Below are 22,178 nucleotides of genomic sequence, written 5' to 3' on the forward strand. Positions count from 1 at the left end.
CAAATTATTTAAATTCACCCCTGGCTAGTCCCTCAATGATCCAAAGTTTCGCAGTGCCGAATCAGGAAGCGGTGATCTGATACGCAGAAGCAAGTTCAAGGTGACAACGAGATACACGCCATCTAGCTCATCCCTGTTCTTTGCTAATATTTAATTCCTACTTTGCGAGACTTTATCCTTCTCCGTTCAGGTTTCACCGCTGGGCGGGACGCGCATGTTCCTCATCCACAGGTGGGGTTCCGCTAGGCCCCGCCCTGGCCCCGCCCACCACCGGAAATGAGGCAGCGGAAGTAGTAAAAAGCTCTCCGAGGGAGGCGGGCGCACCGGGGAGGTGGCTGGGTTCCTGGCTGGTGGGATGGCAGATGAAGAAGAGGATCCCACCGTGAGTGACCGCCCCTGTTCCAACCCGCTGTTTTATTTACTACCTCGAGCACAGTAGCGGAAGCACAGTGGAGTGTTGGGTTTCTTTACCTCAGTGCTTCAGCCGAGAGAATCGGGGACTGCACCCCGGGCTAGCCTTTTTCTTCTGATTCATCCTTTTTAGTACGCGGGGCAGGAGGAGTAGTTGGCTCCCCGCCCGTTACTTTTGGGTCACATTTGCCAGATACCCTTTGAATCACCGAGAGAATCATCCGAGGGCAAAGCTAGTATTTGTTAGGGCTCATTATGCAACAACAGTTCAAGTGCTAAGAAAACTGTATGCTTACTGTAAAGTAGTGGAAAAATAATGGACTCAAGTCACTAAGCAAGTTATTGAGCCTCAGTTTTCATGTCATAAAATCGGCTTAAGGTTTACTTTTGGAAAGTTCTTAGCACTGTGTAAGAAATGCTTAACACACTAGTTTTGCTTGCTTTCATTCAATATCAACTCTTTTAATAGTAAAACTATCTAGAAATAGGCCAACTTAGTTAAAAAAAAAAAAAAAGAATGTATGGTCGTTGGAACTCCCCCAGGAGAGGCAGTACGATTGTTAGGGGCACTAGAAACCACTCCTGCGTGTGTCTGAAGTTGGGCGAGATAGTTTTAATGCCCCCCAAATGCTAAAGTTTCATTGTTTTTTGCCCCTTGCTTTAGGCTTTCTGGCAGGATACTGGTGTTGAAGATGTTTAAAAAAAATGTTAATTATTAAAGTGTCAGAAGCAGTGTTTGACATATCTATACGTTTTAACTTCCAGTTTGAGGAAGAAAGTGAAGAAATTGGAGGAGGTGCAGAAGGTGGACAGGGTAAAAGAAAGAGACTTTTTTCTAAAGAATGTAAGTAGTACTTGACAATGATTTTTTAATAGTTTCCTTGCAGGGACAGTATTCTCAGACTTGCATATAAATTCTGTTTAACCTGTGATTCACAGATAGTAATGATCCTAACTCCAATTTATGTATTTATATATATGTGTGTATATATGGGCTCACACACACATACATTTTAAAATTTTTTAAGTAAAATACATGTGATCAGTGTTTCAATTCATGTCCTAAGTAAGAATGTATCTCCGTTACTTTACCTGTCTCTTACCTTTCATCAGTTGGAGCAGGGACTCCTTTGACTGTAATCTGAAGGTTCTGTTGGATCCTGAACAGGTCTGAGGGTAGGAGTTAAGTTGGTGCTCTGAAATAAGGCAATGAAGAAGGCAGGAAGATGGTGAACAATGTGAGGCAGTCCAGTGGCATGGAGATCATAAGGTTTTGGGTCTATTCTCCTCCCTTAGTAGATAGGTGTGACCTTTTGTGGCAGTGGCAAGAGGAGCTGCTTCTACTACTGATGATTCAGGCCAGACCCTGAAAGGCACCATGAGAGCATGCTCTCCATCTCCCAGTCCTGGCCCTTTATTCACAGTTATGGCTGAGTGTAGATCAGGCAACACATGGAACGCCTGGTTTACTTATGCCGGTTCTGACATAGCAGTTCCTAAATGCTCTTGAAACTACAGAGTCAGTAGTTTGTTTTTTTTAAGCCATTCAAATCCTTTCCTATATCTCAATTTCTTACCTGAAGTTGACCACTCATAATTCCATCTCTGATGTTATTTACTCTATTTGTATATGGTTTTACTTCTTATGGAGACTTCCCTGTAACTCAAACGGTGAAGAATCTGCCTGCGAGGCAGGAGACCAGGGTTCAATCCCTGGGTTGGAAAGTTCCTCTGGAGGAGGGAATGGCACTCCATTCCAGTATTCTTGCCTGGAGAATTCCATGGACAGAGAAGCCTGGTGGGCTACAGTCCTTGGGGTTGCAAAGAGTCAACAGGACTGAGTGACTAACACAGTTACTTCTTAGGTAGGCATAAGAGGATTACTACACCAGAACATCACAGAGTGATGCTTGCATACTTCTTACCAGAACCATTTTTCCACTTGGATTTCTTTATTTTTATGATGACAAGAATTCAGAATCTTCACAGCTGTTTCTTTGTCTTACCTGAATTTTCACGTATCTTATTTGACCAAGATCTGTTCTCCTAGACCTTCTTTGTTTTAAAAAAATTTTTTGCTAGTATAACACAAGATTTCAAAGCATTCACTTCTCTATTTGTTTATGTCTTTACAGACTCTTTAACCAAATATAGTTTACATACTTCCTATCTAATAGGTTTTTCCTTTTCCAGTGAAGTATATTTCCCTACTGATGAATTCTCCCCATCACAATGTTAATGACAGAGTATTTTCCTCAAAATATTTAAGAGAAAATATTAAATTTATAGTGGAGAATCCAGTCCTGGCAGACATTACTTTAGTCAGGTGATCAAAGTTAGTATTACCAGTAATATATGTTGATATTAGGTACCCCTGATACGGTGCATTAAGAGGTCCATCATCACTGTGATTCCCTTTCTAGTAATGCATAACTACAACCTAATCATGAGGAAACATTAGACAAACCGAAGCTGAAGGACACGCTACAAGATAACTGACCAGTATTCTTCAGAAGTGTCAAGGTTGTAAAAGACAAGGAAAGTTTGAGGAACTGATACAGAACAGAGGAAAACTAAGGAGACATGACAACTAAATAGTGTGGGATCCTGGAACAGAAAAAGTACACTAGTGGAAAATCTGGTACAATCTGAGTAAGTTCTGTACTTGTACCAGTGTTAATTTCTTAGTTTTGATAAATGTCTTTGGTTGTGTGAGATGTTAACATAAGGGGAAACTGGATATAGGGATTCTGGAACTCCATGCTATTTATTTTTGCAGCCCTTCTTTAAGTCTGAAATTATCTTAAAAACAATTTTTTTCCCAGAATCCCAAAATAGAGAGGAGGGAGAAAATACTGCCACTTGTGTTTGTTTTCTCCTTTCTGTAAGTGAACCTAAAGATTCTTGCCAGGATAAACCCTCCAGGGCACTTCTCTATCCCAGACTGGCTTCTCGGTCATCCCTTTCTTTTCTCCTTTCTTTTCTTCCATGGGTTTGGTCTGCTTTCTTCTAAGTTCTGCCTGCTTTTGCTTCTCCTAAGTAGGAATTACTCTTTTTTTCTTTTTGGAATGATTCTTAATGTACTCCTTCCTACTTTTAGAAGTGTTCTAGGAGTCCCTTCCTGTTTGGCTGTGCTGGCTCTTTGTTGCTGCACTCTGAATCTTTAGGTGCAGCATGTGGGATCTAGTTCTTGGACCAGGGATGGAATCTGGGCCCCCCGGCATTGGGAGCGTGGAGTGTCTTAGTCACTGGACCACCAGGGAAGTTCCCCCCTCCCCCCCCCCCCAGCCTTTTTTTAAACATAAAATGTTTACATACATACAATGAGTTACACTAATCTTTACTGAACAGCTTGCTGAACTTTATATATACTTAAAACCAGCAGTCAGATCAAAATAGAAGACATTTCTAACATGACAGAATTTCTTAGTATTTATATACCCCTTTAGGGCTTCCCTGATGGCTCAGATGGTAAAGAATCTGCCTGTAGTGGGGGAGACCTGGGTTTAATCCCTGGGTTGGAAAGATTCCCTGGAGGAGGGCATGGCAACCCACTCCAGTATTCTTGCCCGGAGAATTTCCATGGATAGAGGAACCTGGCGGGCTATAAAATCCATGGGGTTGCAAAGAGTCAGACATGATTGAGCGACTAAGCACACACACATACACATATTTACCATATCCCTTTGAGAATCTGATACAAATTGATTCTTCTTCCAGAGAAAGTGCACACACAATTAATATATAAATTTTTTCCATATAATTTCAGTAAGGTTCCAGGACGTCTCAAAGCTTGTCTGTGGACTGATTGGGAATTTATAGACTAATAGGATTAAGAATCCATATGGATCCTATCTGCCCTAAGTTACTAAGAAATGTAACTGTTGTGGGTAGGAGTATAGATTCTGGAGCCAGATCCTCTGAGTTTAAATTCAAGTTCAATCTCACTGTTTGTGTGACCTTGGATAAATTAATTAACTCTATGCCTCAATTTTCTCATCTGTATATAATGGGGGTGATAGTGGTTTCTAGTTCAAAGGATTGTCACAAGGATTAAATGAGCTTACAGCAATGGCTGGCATGTAGTAAGGGATATATAAATGGTTGGGGCAAAACCTGAATTACAGTGATATCAAATGGTTTGCCTTGGAAACAAACCAAGATCATTCTATTGTGTTTGAGGTTGCGCCCAAGTACTGCATTTTGGACTCTTTTGTTGGTTATGAGGGCTTCTTGATTTCTCCTATGGCATTCTTGCCCACAGTAGTAGATATAATGGTCATCTGAATTAAATTCGCCCTCTCCCATCCATTTTAGTTCACTGGTTCCTAAGATGTCAGTATTTACTCTTAACATCTCCTGCTTGACCACGTCCAGTTTACCTTGATTTGTGGACCTAGCATTCCACGTTCCTATGCAATGCTGTTCTTTACAGCATTGGATTTTACTTTCATCACCAGACACATCCACAACTGAGTGTTGTTTCCACTTTGGCCCAGCTGCTTCATTCTTTCTGAAGCTATTAGTAGTTAGTAGTTGTCCTCCCCAGTAGCATATTGGATACCTTCCAACCTGGGGGACTCATTTTTTGGTGTGATATCTTTTTTGCCTTTTTATACAATTCATAGGGTTCTCAATGGCAAGTATACTGGAGTAGTTTGCTTTTCTTTCCTCCACTGGATCACGTTTTGTCAGAACTCTCCACTATGACCCATCTGTCTTGCGTGGCCCTGCATGGGTGACTCAGCTTCATTGAGGTATGAAATCTCTTTCACCACGAGAAGACAGTGAGCCATGAAGGGGTTTACCTATTAGCAGTTACTTTTATTACTTTGTATTATACTTTTCTTCTCTTTTGCATTTTCTCTGAAGCCTAAAAGGGCTTCGCTGGCAGTTGCTTTGATCCAGGGAATAAAATGTCAAGATTCTGTATTATAAGCTCTTGCTTTCTCCTTTTGATTAACCAGTTCTTCCTGTAAGAAGGTAATTGGAGCTTTCTCTTATGTACTCTTCCTTACAGTTGTATCGTAAAGGGTTTTGCCTTCTTTTTTCCAACCTTCCTCCCCCTGAAAACATAGCTAAACCATTGCTACTCATCCTTTTCCTGCCAAGAAGTTTCCTACTTAAAGGTATTCTGGGGTTGTTGGTGAGTAGATAATAGAGGTTAGGGAAGAATATTGACATCAGGGTTCAGTAGCTAGGTGAGAAGGGGAGTTTCCACGTAGGAAAGGCTAAGTAAGAACAGTTGGTTATGAGCTAGTGATTAATACCTTTCACACCAAAATTCATACTTGGAGACAACAAATATAATGTAAATATACTTTTATACCAATGTCTTCTATACCTTGGTTCAATTCTAATATGAAGAAAGTATAAGTCAAGTTTTTTTAAGTAAACAAACATGATTGTTCTTTTTACAGTACGGTGCATGATGTATGGGTTTGGAGATGACCAGAATCCTTATACTGAGTCAGTGGATATTCTTGAAGACCTTGTCATAGAGTTCATCACTGAAATGGTAAGGTTTTTTTTTTTTGTCATTGGTGTTAGTTAACTGAGGAATGGATTTGAAAGTCTAACTTTTAGAATAGAACTATGACATTCTTTTGAAAAACTATTCATTTGAGTGCCTATTTTGTGGAAGTTACTGGTTGCTGTTTATCATTAAGGATGGAGAGAGAGATACATGCCTGTATATGGGTATATGGAGTTTGGCTGTGTTCAGTTCCTATGAATTTTTACCCTTTGTTTTGGATTATTTCTTTCATAAAGAATAATAGAAGTAAAATTACTCGGTCAGAGAGTATGCATTTTTAAAAATCTTTTTCTGCTTATAAAAGAAATAGTAAATTTAGAAAGTATTAAAGAGTGCCCAGAAGAAAATAAAAAGCTATAACCCTTCTACCAAGGGATAACCAATGCTGAGATTTTTGTGAATATTATTTTGTCTTTTTGCACATATTTTAAAACTTTACAAAATTGAAATCATGTAGTACATACAGTCGTAGAGCCTGCTTTTTCACTTGGGTAGGTCTACTACATTTTCCCTGTGTCACTGCATAATACTTAAATATTTTTGATGGCTTCACAATATTAATTGATTAGATGTACTCAAATTTGTTCAATGCCTTGTTAAATAGTTAGTTTCTTTTTTTTTTCAGTCATTAGAAATAATGCTGCAAGGAAGTTTTGGTTTTTCACAGTATGACCATATAATGGTAGGGGATGAGATTTGTCTAGAGGAAAGCCACCAATATGTATTAGCTACCAAGGTGGACACAAAGTTTAAATGAAGTGGGTGGTTACAGAGAAATTACAAAATCATTTTATACAAATGAAGATCAATTATGTATATCAAAATACAAAAGAAACATCAATGGATTTGATAGTTTTAATGTCTTTAGTGCAAAAATGTCTATAAGGCACTGAAACATTGCTAATAATGGTGGAAAGTGGACAAAGAACATTAATAGAAAGACAATTCACAAATGAATAGCTATAGTAATTAGAAGAGAAGGCTTCGAACTTATCAGCATTATAGTTAAAAAAGTAAAACGTTAGATTTTTGAAAAATTAATTGAATTTAATATGTTTCTTTGTAATAGACTCATAAGGCAATGTCAATTGGAAGACAAGGTCGGGTACAAGTTGAAGATATCGTCTTCTTGATTCGAAAGGACCCAAGAAAGTTTGCTAGGGTTAAAGACTTGCTTACTATGAATGAAGAATTGAAACGCGCTAGAAAAGCATTTGATGAAGCAAACTATGGATCTTGACACCTTTTGTACTTTCTGAAGCTTCATTATCTTCTGGGGAAACCATACTTAATAACTATATTTTCCACAGTAAGGCCCTGCCTAATACCTAACCATGTGAATGAAAAATGGAGAACCAAAAAGTTTTCAGGCTTTATTTTCACGTTTTCAATTTTAGAGTGATATATGAGCCTTTAATTGCCTGCCATTATATTACCCTACTTGAATTACATATTAGATTTTAATGACCACATGTAAGTCAAAGTACCTTTGGTTTGCAAACCATTCAGTTTCTTCTGACTCTTGAGCATCTCAATGATGAATTAATACTTGTGTACTTGTGCCACTGTAGGTTGTACTGTAGCTGTTTAATATGTGAAATCTAAATGGCACCTTTGACTTTGATAGCTAAGATGTGTTTCATGTATTTCTAAAGCTTTTAGACTACAGTAGTGTAAGCTATTAAAAGATGGTGAACTGGTTTGTGTTTCTTTTAAGGAGGAAATAATTTTAGAAAATACAGCCTTTTGTAGGAGTGTTTATTTGTCTTAAGATAATTTGTTTTAATATTCTTCTTTAGATAACAAGAGTGATTTAATTTTTTATTTTTTCAGAAACTTAAGAATTTCCTATGAATGGTTCTGTGTTGGAAGACATACTGGATTAAAAATCTTTGGGGTTTATAATATACTGTTTGTCAGGTTTTAAAAGAACTCATTTCCCCAGGTCAGATTAAAACTTCTGAAAGTGCTTTCAGTAGCAGGAATGGCATTCCTGAAAAGTTATGGCAGATAAGCACTTGGGGTAGTGTTTTATTAACATATTTGTTAGTATTTATTTATTGTGAAAATGTATACTTGACTAAAACCATGTGTGGCTATGGAAACCACTTTTGTAGTTCAGGATATACAAGTTTTGTGTGTATTGAGCTCATTGTATTAGTCTTGCATTTAACTGAAAGTAAGGATTAAAATTGCATTTAAAGGGATCACTGGATATTACTCTTTGTGAAACTGAATGTTTTGTGTGTCGCTTATAAGCATTATCTATGAATCAGTACTTAGGAAGATTTCACTTTCTTAACCTATCAATATAGAGAATAAAGTATGAAAAATTAAAAAAGATGACTGCTTGAGTTTGACTATATGATTTATCAGCTTTTCTCTCCCTTATAATTCACTAAAAACTTTTCTGTATTATTCTTGTAATGCTCCTGAATTGATTATGAGATTCAAGATACCTGGGCTGATATTTTTATTTGAAAAAGCAAAAACCAGTTAAAAATCTATTTTAAACTGAAATCAAGATTGAGAGTGGAATAATAAAAGATCAGTATATTACTATTTTTGCTAGTCAGAGTCTGCTTGACCCTGAAGAAGGACCTGGTGGTAACCGGCAGTAGGGGAGTTATACTGGGTACCTATATTAGTCAGTTTGGGCTCCCATAACAAAAATGTCAGACTGAGTGGCTGGCTTAAACAATGGAAACTTATGTTTTCACAGTTCTGGAGACTGGAAGTCTTGAGATCAGGGTGCCAACAGGTCAGGTACTGGTAAGGAGTCTTCCTGGACTGCAGATAGCTGCCTTCTCCCTGTGCTCACATGGCTGAGAGAGACCTCTGTTGTTTCTCCCTGTTATAGGGCCACCAGTTCTGTGGGATAAAGGTTCCACTCTTGTGACCTCATTTAACCTTATTCACCACCTTTAAAGTCCTGTCTGCAGCACAGTCAGTTGGGGATTCAGTTCAGTTCACTCGCTCAGTCGTGTCCAACTCTTGCCACCCAATGAACCACAGTGCGCCAGGCCTCCCTGTCCATCACCAGCTCCCGGAGTTTACCCAAACTCATGTCCATTGAGTCGGTGATGCTATCCAACCATCTCATCCTCTGTCGTCCCCTTCTCCTCCTGCCCTCAATCTTTCCCAGCATCAGGGTCTTTTCAAATGAGTCAGCCCTTCGAATCAGGGGGCCAAAATACTGGAGTTCCAGCTTCAACATCAGTCCTTCCAATGAAGACTCAGGACTGATCTCCTTTAGGATGGATTGGTTGGATCTCCTTGCAGGTCAAGGGACTCTTTAAGAGTCTTCTCCAACACCACAGTTCAAAAGCATCAATTCTTTGGCCCTCAGTTTTCTTTATAGTCCAACTGTCACATCCATACATGAGTACTGGAAAAACCATAGCCTTGACTAGCCTTGACATAGCCTTGACTAGATAAACCTTAGTTGACAAAGTAATGTCTCCACTTTTTAATATTCTGTCTCAGTTGGTCATAACTTTCCTTCCAAGGAGTAAGTGTCTTTTAATTTCATGACTGCAATCACCATCTGCAGTGATTTTGGAGCCCCCAAAAATAAAGTCAGCCACTGTTTCCACTGTTTCTCCATCTAATTGCCATGAAGTGATGGGACCAGATGCCATGATCTTCGTTTTCTGAATGTTAAGCTTTAAGCCAACTTTTTCACTCTCCTCTTTCACTTTCATCAAGAGGCTTTTTAGTTCTTCGCTTTCTGCCATAAGGGTGGTGTCATCTGCATATCTGAGGTTATTGATATTTCTCCCGGCAATCTTGATTCTAGCTTGTGCTTCTTTCAGCCCAGCATTTCTCATGATGTACTCTGCATATAAGTTAAATAAGCAGGGTGACAATATACAGCCTTGACGTACTCCTTTTCCTATTTGGAACCAGTCTGTTGTTCCATGTCCAGTTCTAACTGTTGCTTCCTGACCTGCATACAGATTTCTCAAGAGGCAGGTCAGGTGGTCTGGTATTCCCATCTCTTTCAGAATTTTCCACAGTTTATTGTGATCCACACAGTCGAAGGCTTTGCCATAGTCAATAAAGCAGAAATAGATGTTTTTCTGGAACTCTCTTGCTTTTTCGATGATTCAGTGTATGTTGGCAATTTGATTTCTGGTTCCTCTGCCTTTTCTAAAACCAGCTTGAACATTTGGAAATTCATGGTTTATGTATTGCTGAAGCCTGGCTTGGAGAATTTTGGGCATTACTTTACTAGCGTTTGAGATGAGTGCAATTGTGTGGTAGTTTGAGCATTCTTTGGGATTTTCTTTCTTAGGGATTGGAATGAAAACTGACCTTTTCCAGTCCTGTGGCCACTACTGCGTTTTCCAAATTTGCTGGCATATTGAGTGCAGCACTTTCACAGCATCATCTTTTAGGATTTGAAATAGGTCAACTGGAATTCCATCATCTTGACTAGCTTTGTTTGTAGTGACGCTTCCTAAGATCCACTCGACTTTGCATTCCAGGCTGTCTGGCTCTAGGTGAGTGATCACACCATCGTGATTATCTGGGTCGTGAAGATCTTTTGTATAGTTCTTCTGTGTATTCTTGACACCTCTTCTTAATATCTTCTGCTTCTGTTAGGTCCATACCATTTCTGTCATTTATTGAGCCCATCTTTGCATGAAGTGTTCCCTTGGTATCTCTAATTTTCTTGAAGGGGTCTCTAGTCTTTCCCATTCTATTGTTTTCCTCTATTTCTTTGCATTGATTGCTGGGGAAGGCTTTCTTATCCCTGCTTGCTATTCTTTGGAACTCTGCATTCAAATGGGTTTATCTTTCCTTTTCTCCTTTGCTTTTCACTTCTGTTCTTTTCACAGCTATTTGTAAGGCCCCCTCAGACAGCCATTTCGCTTTTTTGCACTTCATTTTTTTGGGGATGGTCTTGATCCCTGTCTCCTGTACAATGTCACGAACCTCCGTCCATAGTTCATCAGGCACCCTGTCTATCAGATCTAGTCCCTTACATCTATTTCTCACTTCCACTGTATAATAAGGGATTTGATTTAGGCCATACCTGAATGGTCTAGTAGTTTTCCCCACTTTCTTCAATTGAAGTCTGAATTTGGCAATAAGGAGTTCATGATCTGAGCCACAGTCAGCTCCCGGTCTTGTTTTTGCTGACTATAAGGAGCTTCTCCATCTTTGGCTGCAAAGAATATAATCAGTCAGATTTCAGTGTTCACCATCTGGTGATGTCCACGCACTGGGGATTAGGGGGACACAATTTAGCTTATAGAAGTGCCACTAGTCTTACTATTTTGCTAATGACCCTGGCATTAAGAAATTTTTAAAGAGAATTTGTATTAAAACTTTTTAGGTTGTGAGTGTTAGGACTTAAAAATAACAAAAGCAAAAAAAAAAAAAAAGAATTTATTGACTTATCCAATTGAAACGAGAGAAAAAAAAGGATGGAGTTGACTTCATTTTTTACTGGATATACAAGCTTGAGGGGAATCATGACTCTGCCCATCTTTATCCTAATTTTGGTTTTACTCTCTTAGGAGCCTCAATGTGTCAAGGAATAAGATAGCTAGCAGTTCTAGGGCTCCATCCTTACAACTCCTGATCAAGAGAGTACTTTACTTCCAAATACAGAAGATTTCAAGCAATAGGTGTGGTTGTCCTGGCTTTGGCCATTATTCTTCAGATAGGAAGACATTGTGTTATAGACTGGATCTCATGCCCTACCTCTTTGTGAAGAAGGGCTTAGAGTGGGGCTGCGAGCTAGGTACTGCTATTAGCAAGAAAGGGAAAGAGAGATTGGGCAGATAGACATAACAAGTGTGCACTGACTTAATTCATGAGCTTGCTTATTTAACTGAATTCTAACAGTAAGTCATTATGGCTCTTTTCAGTATATAGAGCTGCACTGTGTAATATGGTAGCCACTAGCCATAGGGGCTATTTAGTCAATTAAAATTGAAATTAAAATTCCTCAGATGGGAGAAGGAAATGGCAACCCTCTCCAGTATTCTTGCCTGGGAAATCTCATGGACAGAGGGGCCTGGCAGGCTACAGTCCATGGGGTTGCAAAGAGTTAGATGCAACTTAAGTGACTAAACAGCAGTAGCAGTGAGCCTTTAACAGCTCATTCACAGTTCATGCCACGTGCAGATATGCATTTAATAAATGTTTTGATTAAAACGGCAAAAAAAAAATCTTCCGTTGCACTACTTATATTTCAAATGCTCAATAGCCCCATGGCTAGTGGCTACTGCACTGAACAGTGCTAATACATTTCATTACAGACAAATTTGGATAGTGCTAACCTACAGCATTCTGGTGCACTCTCCTAAGTTAATTTACCTTTTTTTTTTTTAAACTTACTATGAAAAATCTCAAGCATATACAAAATAGTATCTTGAGCCCCAAGCTTCAACAGTTAACCAACCTAATGTAATACCTTCTGGGAGGGGCAGTGTTATTTTAAAGCAAATCACAGGTACCATTGTGTCCTTTCATGTATAAGTACTCCAGTATGTTTCTCTAAAAGGCTAAAAAAAAAAAGCCCAAATACTGTTACCATACCCTAATAAACATTAACCGTAATTCCTCAATATTCCAACTCATGCCCAATCAGTCCCTGTTTAACTCTCCTCATTTGTCTCAAAATAGCTTTGAGTTTTATTAGTTTTCTGTTGCTGCTGTAACAAGTTACTGCAAATACAGTGACAAGACAAATTCATTATCTTTCCAGCTTTCTAGGTCAGAAGTGTTTGACGTCGTCTTTACTGGGCTAAAATCAAAGTACCAGTGTGGCTGTGTTCTTTTCTGGATATCTTAGAAGAGAATCTGTTTACTTGCCTTTTCCAGCTTTTAGAGGCTACATTCCTTGACTTACCATCCTCTTTCATCTTCAAAGCTAGTAATGTTGCATCTGTCTGACCCTTCTTCCATCCTTGTAGCTCCCCTAACCCCAGCTGGGAAAGATTCTCTGCTTTCAAGGACCCATGTGATTATATTGGACCCACCTGGAGAGACTAGGCTACTCTCCTTATTTCAAGGCCTTGATCACAGCAAAATCTCTTTTACCATGTAACATTCCCAGATTCTGAGGATTAGCACATGGACATCTTTATGGGGCTGTTACTCTGCCTACCACAGTTTCTTAGTTAACGGGATCTAAGCAGGTGTCATGCATTGCATTTGGGTGAGTATGTCTAATTTTCTTTTAATCTCTAATAGCTCCCCTCCCCCATTTCCTTTAAAGTGAAGCTCTTTAAAAAGAATTCATACCTTTTTTTTAGCGAGCATGTTTATTAGTTGCTCAAGTAGAGTGTCTGATAGCTAGCTATGATTCACTTGAAATTGTTGGTTTTACTGTAACCTGGTTTCCTTAGGTAAAAACTGAAATATTAATTCTAAGTGTAGAAATTTTAAAATGAGAGAAATAGTTCACTTGGTCTCTCTCCACAGTGGAAAGAGGTGCTGTCTGGAGAGTCATTTGACTGCTTCACAAGAGGCCTCAGGAGGTTACTTGGGAGAATGTATTGTAGTTGAGTTTGATTTGCAGCATGGCAGGCTTTGAAACTGATTTCATCAGCAAATAGAGAGCACATCCATCTCTTGGGGTGACTCAGACTCAAAGAAACCAAATTCATAAGACCATGGTTTGTAAATGGATGCTAATTTACAGATCTAAAGTAAAACTTGCATTGTGTGGCCAGCAAATTCTTCCCTTCTCTAGGCAGTGGGACACAGAAACATTAATTATGAGGGTGAACCAGAATTTGGGGAGTTACATGAATGCTTTACCTAGAGCATCTGGTAAGATAAGGTTAGGGCTGATACAGAAAGGAGGAAAAATGGCTCCCCAGGGCTTGAAGCAATACAGAGGGGGTATGTTGCCTGGGATCCACTTTCAAGACTGCCTTGTGGGACTTCCCTGGTGGTCCAGTGGTTAAGACTTTGCATTCCAATGCAGTGTGTTCAAGGCCTGGTTGGGGAGTTGAAATCTGACATGCCTCCTGGCCAAAAACCAAAACATAAAACAATTTTGTAACAAATTCAATAAAGACTTTAAAAATGGTCCCCCCCCCGCAAAAAAAAAAGACTGCCTTGTTACTGACACTGGAAACTTGTCTTTTGAGTTTTCACTTCCATTGACAATACCCATCCAAGCATTATCTGTTTGTCAGCTTTAAGGTGACTTTGTGTTTCTACTCTAAGTAGTTTAAATGTTCATCTTAGAGATAGTTCAAAGAGGGCAATTTTACTTTTAAATTCTTCAGGGAAGCTTCATAGTTGCCTGTAAGAATTGACAACATTGAGCATTGTGCCTGACAATAAAGAACTTTTCCAGAGCCCCACCTGAGTCCCAGAACATTCCCAATTCTCTAGGCCTGATTTTCTTAGGATCTCTACGCTTCCCTTCTTTTTTTTTTTTTTTTTAATTTTTTATTTTTTATTTTTCAGTGGGTTTTGTCATACATTGATATACGCTTCCCTTCTTACCACAAATAGAGGCTGAGGGTGGATGACCAGTGAGCAAGATGTTAAGTGTGTTGTTGAGGCTTCTGCTTTTCCTGGGTCCTGGTGATGGCTACATGAGCTAGTCAGACTTAGGTTATGGGTTGAATCAAGGAAAACATTTTGATGTATCAGACAAGTATTAATTAAGTACCTATTATACTTGAGGCATAGCACAGATACCATTTTGCTTTATGGTATCTGGATAAATGGGATTCTAAAGTTATAGAAATAAAGTCAGGAGCATTTTTTTTTTTTTTTAGGAGCATATTTTTTATGTTACCAGTAGATTGATCAGAGTTTCAATTTGAACTTTCGTATAAAATCCACATTCATATGTTATTTGCAGCACTAAGTCTTTGCACATGCTTTATTATACTTACACAGAAAGCCTGGTAAACTGTTACAAAATTGTTGGGTGTATTCTTTAAAATAGGAAGAACTATAGCTAAAAGAGAATTCATTTTGTCATTTGCCTTTGTGTGGCCATTTTGGATACATAAATAAAAATTTATTAGAAAAGAGCCTGATTAGAAATGGTCCAAACTCTAAAGAAATATTACTACTATACTTAATTTTTCTGAACTTGGGTTTTTGTGAGTATTTGGGGGGCACATGAACTTATAACAAGACACCTACCTAGATTTTGGTGAATATGCTTTTCTTCAATTTTTACAGCAAGTTCTACCAAACATGGCCTCAAGCTTATTGCTGGAGACTAACTAGCTTTATCCTGAAACACCCATCTGAAATTACAATGTTTGGTGTGCTTTATGTATTGTAGGGGAGCAAAATTGCCACAGTGAAATGTATCTCTGGCCTGAGGATTATTTTAGGCTGATTATTTTTAAGAGACAAAAGACTCAGGAAGACTTTCTTGTCTCCCCCTTAAATACCTAGAGGAACTTAGATAAAGGCCCTGGTCCAGGAAGAACACCATTGCCAGTGATGTCTACACAGTGTGGGCTAAGTGTGGCAGGAGGAGCTCTGCAGGGCCTGAAGACCCAAGCTCCCTTTGTGTCCTGCTGTCACTGCATGACCCAGCAAACATTTGTTTACCAAACATTTCCCTTCTTCCTATTAACTGTTTTCTTTCCATTTGAAGTTCCAAACCCTAACCCTTCTCTTTCTCAGATGGCATATAAGCCTCAATTGCCTAACTTGGTTTGGAGTCTCATATTCTTATGGAGCCCCCATACATAAGTAATTCAGCTCATTATTTTCTCCTGTTAATCTGCCTTGTGTCAATTTAATTATTAGGTCAACCAAAATAACTCAACAAGAGTAGGGGGAAATATCCCCCTCCCCAACAGTTGGTGCAGTCAGGATAATCTTCACTGGCTGGAAACTCTCCCAAAACTGCTACAGATGAAGAGATACTGGGACCTCTGACAAAAGCCAGCAGGAGGTAAAAATTTCTCACCATGTCAGCCTCCCAGATCTCTGTCTGCAGGTTCCAGTGAAATAGAAAGTGGTAAGAACCTTTTTTCTCTATTCCTAAAGTTAGATTAGCAGAAGAAAATATTTGTGAATCAAGTCCCTTGGGTACAACAGTTCCATTAAAAATTTGGTAAATGAGTTCTCTCAGCTTTTATTGATCCTTTTCCTCCCAGAGATGGTCACTGTTTTTCTTTGTGTGTTGTGGTGTTTGCTTTGTCTGGGTCTTAAGAGCTTGGCTTTATGACCAATGAGAGTGTTCTCTGTAGTCTCCACCATCAGGAAGATGCATGTATCGGCGTGCATTTGGCAATCAGACAGTCAAATAGACTGGGATTCTGAGCAGCTGTAGCCTGTTGGTCAGAAGCCAAGGTTTCAACCTAGCCTTGCGACTGGCTTCTCTTTCTCCAACTGTGCCAACAATTGGGGGTCCCAGTCAACAAGGAGCCTTTGTCTTCTCAACGTTAGTTGTTTTGTTAGTGCTGGAAAAGTCCAATTCCTGTGGCACCTGCATGGTGTCACAGATTAGTGGGTCTTTGACTGGAGGCATTTCATGTTCTTGTGAGAAACTGGAGACACTGCAGTATACCATTCTTAACCACCTGTGATAACAGAGGCCTTTGCTTTCTTGATGAACTCTGGTAATGAACTTTCTGTATCTTATGAGGGCTACATTTTTTGTGCCTCTTGCATTTTTGGTTAAGCCATAAAAAGGCTTACTGGTTTGAGTCATATTTGAGGTTAATATTAGATCCTATTCATTAAAGGCCAGATGATGGATCATTTGAATTGGCTATCTTTAAAAAGAAAAATTTTAGAGAACTCTCATTCAAAAACCAAGTTTAAAAGTAGATTAAAAAATATACATATATAATGGTTACCTTAAGGGACTCCCTTAATAAGATGGAAGGACAGAAATTAGAACAAAAATCAGAATCTGCTCAGATTCCTTCCTATTTGCCTTCAGCTATTTGCAGATATTATAAAAAATTAGGACATTTGAGGTTTGCTTGTTCTATACTTAAGAAGGAAAAAAAAGAAAAACGATTTGGCAGTTGGGGTGACAAAACATTAAATGACTATAAACTAGTCCTGTAAGCCATCAGTCAGTTCAGTCACTCAGTTGTGTTCAACTCTTTGTGACCCCATGAATCGTAGCACCCCAGGCCTCCCTGTCTATCACCAACTCCTGGAGTTTACTCAAACTCATGTCTATCGAGTCAGTGATGCCATCCAAACATCTCATCCTCTGACATCCGCTTCTCCTCCTGCCCCCAATCCCTCCCAGCATCAGGGTCTTTTCCAATGAGTCAACTCTTCGCATGAGGTGGCCAAAGTATTGGAGTTTCAGCTTCAGCATCAGTCCTTCCAATGGACACCCAGGACTGATCTCTTTTAGGATGGACTGGTTGGCTCTCCTTGCAGTCCTGTAAGCCATAAATAGCTACAAAAAATGACTGGACAAAAGTATGGGTTGTACCCCATTTGCAGCTAGATATGACTGGAAAGAAAATGTAGGTTATGGGACTTCTAGTGATCCATGGCAATGGCAACCCACTCCAGTGTTCTTGCCTGGAGAATCCGAGGGACGGGGGAGCCTGGTGGGCTGCTGTCTGGGGGTCGCACAGAGTCGGACACGACTGAAACGACTTAGCAGCAGCAGCAGCAGTGATCCATGGTGTTGCAAAGAGTCGGGTACAACTTAGCGACTGAACAACAACAAGAAGAAGCGATTCAGTGGTTAAGGCTCTGCCCTTCCAATGCAAGGGACAGGTTGCAATCCCTAGTTGGGGAACTAAGATCCCACAGGCTGTGCAGCAAGGCCAAAAAATTATATATTAAAAAAAGGATCCCGCCAGCTCCGGCTTGCTGCCTGCTCACTCCCGGGTGTAGGGGGTGTGTGGGGGGGGTGGGGGTGGGGGGGGGACTTCTGCCGCTGCCGCCGCTTCTTTCACACTTTAATTGGGAGCCATGCGCCGCGCTCAGTTACTGGAGAGCTGGCCGCGCCGCAGCCTCCGGCATAGACGCACCATGGCCAGGCTTCCAGGCTCTTATGTTACCCCCTACCTCTGGGAGGAGGGGGAGACCGGGACTCACCGTGGGGAGGAGGCGGGAGGAAGAAAACCAGAGAGGTGGACCGAGTGTGGGGGGGCGGGGGCGGGAGGCTTGCCACCTTCAGGCGCCTCCCCCGCCCCCCGCCCCGCACCCCCAGCGAGCGCCCAAGTTGGAGATGGGTTGAAGTTTCATTCAAAACTTGAAAACAAGAAACAAAGTGTTGTATGGATAGACGGTTAAGATGCATCATGTCGGTACTCGAGTGCTTTATACTAAATAATATACCACGAGCAGCAGATCCATAAGGAAAACTCTAGAAAGTGCATATAGGGTGCACATGTTTTGACCGATTCAGCAAGAAGGTGGATTTTCCTTGTGTCTAAAGAAAAAAAAAAGTCCCCATGTCCGTAGAGATGATTTATAGTTCAATTCAGCTGAAGCTGATGGAATGAGACTGTGGGCTGTGCCTCCGCCAAGCATGTTGCCACTGTTCAAAATGAAGAGGAAGCCCAGAAAGGGAAGAACTACCAGAACGGAGATGTGTTTCGCGATGAGTATAGGATCAAACCGGTGGAAGAGGTCAAATACATGAAAAATGGGGCAGAAGAGGAGCAGAAAATAGCAGTCAGGAACCAAGAAAACTTGGAAAAAATTGAGAGTTCAAATGTAAGACTTAAAACTAATAGATTCCAGGATTAGTTCATCAACCCAGAACAAACATGTACATCTCTGAAAGCCAACAAGAATTCTTAAGAATATTGGATGAAAAAATTGAAAAGGGTCAAAATTACTGTTTGGAAAAAGAAGATACCACATAGCACCCATCCTACCACTTAAAGCAGGAGCTGCTACTGTGTAAATAGGTTACACCCCAGTTGAAATCTTTGCAAAGGTTGGTTCTCTTCAGCCAACAGCTCTATAGCAAAAGATTGTTCCATATCACATGCCCCATTAAGTTACAGTGTTTCTTAATGAACTTGCAAAGGAATATTGCTAAAAACAAACAAAAACTCTTATGGAACTTTCTTTGTTGCTGCTAGTTAAAACTTGTTGCAACTTTTCACTTGTCTCTGTGTCCAGGTCTGCAGCAAAGTCCTGCAATTTCACCTTAAAGATACCGTTTTACAGATGTTCTCCAACCTGTTTTCTATGAGATGAGGTAGTGGTGAACTCAAATATCCAACTTCTGCTCTAGACTGATTTTGCTTCTAAGACAAGCACCTGCTTCCCCCCCTCCCTCCTCCCTGCCTCCCTGGAGCGGTCCAGAGTCTTGCTTCTCAGTGGCAGTGTTGTGCTTTGGAGATGGGATGGTTGCTATGGCAAGCCTAGTTTCTCTGCTAAGAAGAAGTAGAGACACTATTGTCTATTCAAAGCATGTCGTGACATGACTCCTGGAAGTGACATAGGAGTGAGCGGCAGGTGATTTCATTTCCTGAGTTTCCTAATCAAAGATCAAGTTTGCAACATCACTTTTGCTCAGATACAGCAGAAGTGTGATCACAATCATTTTGAATCCCTCTTGCCCACTTTTTTTCCTAAGAAAATTAAACATTTTACTGTTTTTATGTAAAAAAAAAAAATGTGAGTTATTCTCCATTTGAGACTAGCAAACTGCTGCCAATCTTAAAGGAAATTACAACCTAGGATGACAATGACATTATGAGGAATGTTCCAATTAGCTAAGATCATTTAAAAAGTGTACTTAAAAGCAAGGGCTTCCAAATCAAACAAATAGAATTGGATACCTATTTTCATTGGTATGCAGGAACTGCCAAGAGGCCTCCAAATTCCAAAATAGCTTCATTGAAAGATTTGTTGTAAAAGGCATAAATAAGATGGGAGGCCAACAGTCTGACTGAACTTGTGACTATAACTCAAATTCAGACCATAATAGGAAATTTTTTTAGACCTTCTCCCCTAAGCTATATGTACCCAGATAGAAAAGCATTGCAGCATAAGTGGATGGACAAATCATTCCTATGATAAGCAGCTAACCTTACTGATTTCTCTCAAAAGGTTTGTAAGTATTCTAGCCTTAGAAAATCAAACTCCTTCTTGGAGGAACTTGCTTTCCTTCCCTCTGCCTTTGGGATGTAAATGTTCTACATACTTAGGGAGGAATTTTTTTTTTAATGTAGTATAGTTGATTTACAATGTTGTGTTAGTTTCTCTTGTACAACTAACTGTTCTATATATAGAATATATATTCTTTTTTATTATGGTTCATTATAAGACGTTGAATATAATTCCCTGTGCTATACAGTAGGACCTTATTGTTTATCTATTTTATATATAGTACTTTGTATCTGCTAATCTGTATCTCCTAATTTATCCCTCTCCCACCTCCTTTCCCCTTCGGTAACCATTAGTTTGTTTTCTATGTCTGTGAATCTATTTCTGTTTTGTAAATAAATTCATTTGTTCCATGTTTTAGATTCAACATACAGGTTTTATCATATGGTATAGATATGTCTTTCTCTGTCTGATTTATTTCACTTAGTATGATAATCTCTTGGTCCATCCATGTTACTGCAGATGGCATTATTTCATTTTTTTATGGCTGAGTAGTATAGTATTCCAGTGTGTGTGTGTGTATCTTTATTCATTCATCTTTCGCTGGACATCGAGATTGCCTCTGTGTCTTGGCTATTGTAAACAGTGCTGCTAAGAACTGGATATTTTCCAGGTGGCTCAGTGATAAAGAATCTGCCTGTAATGTGGGAGGCACAGGTTTGATCCCTGGATTAGGAAGATCCCCTGGAGAAGGAAATGGCAACCAGCCTGGAGGGTCACGGTACATGGGATTGCAAGAATCAGACTCAACTTAGTGACTGAACAGCAGCAAATAGTTGTTTTCACAAGTTCAATGAGAATCGGTTCTTCTCATAACAGGACATAATTGGACATATTAGCTATATTACCAGTCTCTGATTGGATTATCATATTTGAGAGAGACATACATAGACCAGAAATATGATCAGAATGCTTTAAAAACAGGTTGACTTTATGTAACCAATAAAATCTCACGGAGAAACGGACTTCTGTCTTGCTTACAGGGTTTTCAGCAACCATACTAAGTAAGTAAGGAAGGTCAATTTCTGACAGGTTACAGGAACTTCAGGTTGTTGGGGGACTTTGAAAAGACAGGAATTCACCCCAATATCTATGATTTAAAGGCAGTTCTAATGGTAAGTTCTCAACTTGACTTCCTGGCCTCAAGAGGCATTTAAAAGTCCAATCTTAAATTCCATGTGAAAATTTCCAACAAAGCAATTTAGGAGAGCCTAGATGGTCAGTTCCTATTCTTGCTGTATTTAAGTAGATTAAACAGGCCAAGTTATTGAAACTAAACTTACTTTGCAAACAGGTTTGTCTTAAGTTGGTAAAAATGAGGGTGATTTTAGAAAAAATACACTGCGGATATTAGATTCTAATACTATCCATTGTCTTTGAGGTTTGTCTTATACCTATAAACTGGACTAGATCCTCTGTCTCCTCATATTTAGCTACAACTCTCTGAACTAATGTCTGAGTTTTCCCATCCTTTTGATTTGGAGTTATTGAGAACTGCCGTTTTTCCTGAAGTCCTGCAAACTAAAACTAGAAACCTTGATATAAACTTCAGAGAAAACACCACAGTTGCTCATGTTTAGAAAATCTTTTTTTGCATTTTCCTATGTGAACCACTCAAAGTTTACCAGTATATTTGATGACATCACCAAAGACATTCAAATGACAATTTGAAAATCTATCTGGTTGGTCACTGCCTGCCCTATTCCATTTGAGTATGCTTTGAGCCAGACATCTAGAAGTCTCTATTGGCTGCCTTCAGATCCTAGGAATTGGGATTATGTGTCTGTTCCAATCATTAATCATGGTTTTTATTTTGTCCCCATAGAAATGCCTCATTAAATACATGATTGCTTCCACCATAGTTCTAATTTAGGGAGCCCACCTGCATCACTTCCTCCTGAAATGATTTAAAGGTGGGACTGTAGGGGAGCAAAATTTGCTACCCTAAAATGCGAAATGAAAGTCACTCAGTCGTGTCTGACTCTTTGCAACCCCATGGACTATAGTCCATGGAATTCTACCAGCCAGAATACTGGAGTGGGTAGCCTTTCCCTTCTCCAGGGGATCTTCCCAACTCAGGGATTGAACCCAGGTCTCCCGCATTGCAGGCAGATTTTTTACCAGCTGAGTCACAAGGGAAGTCCTCTCTTTGGCATAAGCATTATTTTGG

At 39.6% G+C, this 22,178-nt stretch overlaps 1 protein-coding gene and 1 pseudogene across 2 annotated transcripts; both read left to right on the forward strand.

Annotated features, from left to right (window-relative positions):
• The first annotated feature begins 289 nt into the window (after window positions 1–289).
• TAF13 (TATA-box binding protein associated factor 13) lies at window positions 290–8,407 on the forward strand. Of its 2 annotated transcripts, XM_065927539.1 has the most exons (4): window positions 290–382; window positions 1,177–1,255; window positions 5,832–5,929; window positions 7,017–8,407. In XM_065927539.1, the coding sequence occupies exons 1-4, from the start codon at window positions 356–358 to the stop codon at window positions 7,185–7,187; spliced, it is 375 nt and encodes a 124-aa protein (XP_065783611.1). In that variant the 5' UTR covers window positions 290–355; the 3' UTR covers window positions 7,188–8,407. The 2 variants fall into 2 exon arrangements, with proteins under 2 accessions (XP_065783611.1, XP_065783603.1); XM_065927531.1 differs by lacking the exon at window positions 290–382 and having other exon boundaries at window positions 1,102–1,255.
• Window positions 8,408–17,851: 9,444 nt separating this feature from the next.
• LOC136145335 (uncharacterized protein C1orf21 pseudogene) lies at window positions 17,852–18,753 on the forward strand (annotated as a pseudogene).
• Window positions 18,754–22,178: the final 3,425 nt, after the last annotated feature.

The sequence above is a fragment of the Muntiacus reevesi genome, chromosome 1 (genome assembly GCF_963930625.1).
Source record: "Muntiacus reevesi chromosome 1, mMunRee1.1, whole genome shotgun sequence".
Classification (NCBI taxonomy): domain Eukaryota; kingdom Metazoa; phylum Chordata; class Mammalia; order Artiodactyla; family Cervidae; genus Muntiacus; species Muntiacus reevesi.

Coding starts and splice junctions, on each gene's coding strand:
- TAF13 (XM_065927531.1), top strand. CDS start 1,117: ATGTTAATTATTAAAGTGTCAGAAGCAGTGTTTGACATATCTATACGT. Junction 1,256..5,831: donor GAGACTTTTTTCTAAAGAAT/GTAAGTAGTACT, acceptor TTCTTTTTACAG/TACGGTGCATGATGTATGGG. Junction 5,930..7,016: donor TAGAGTTCATCACTGAAATG/GTAAGGTTTTTT, acceptor TCTTTGTAATAG/ACTCATAAGGCAATGTCAAT.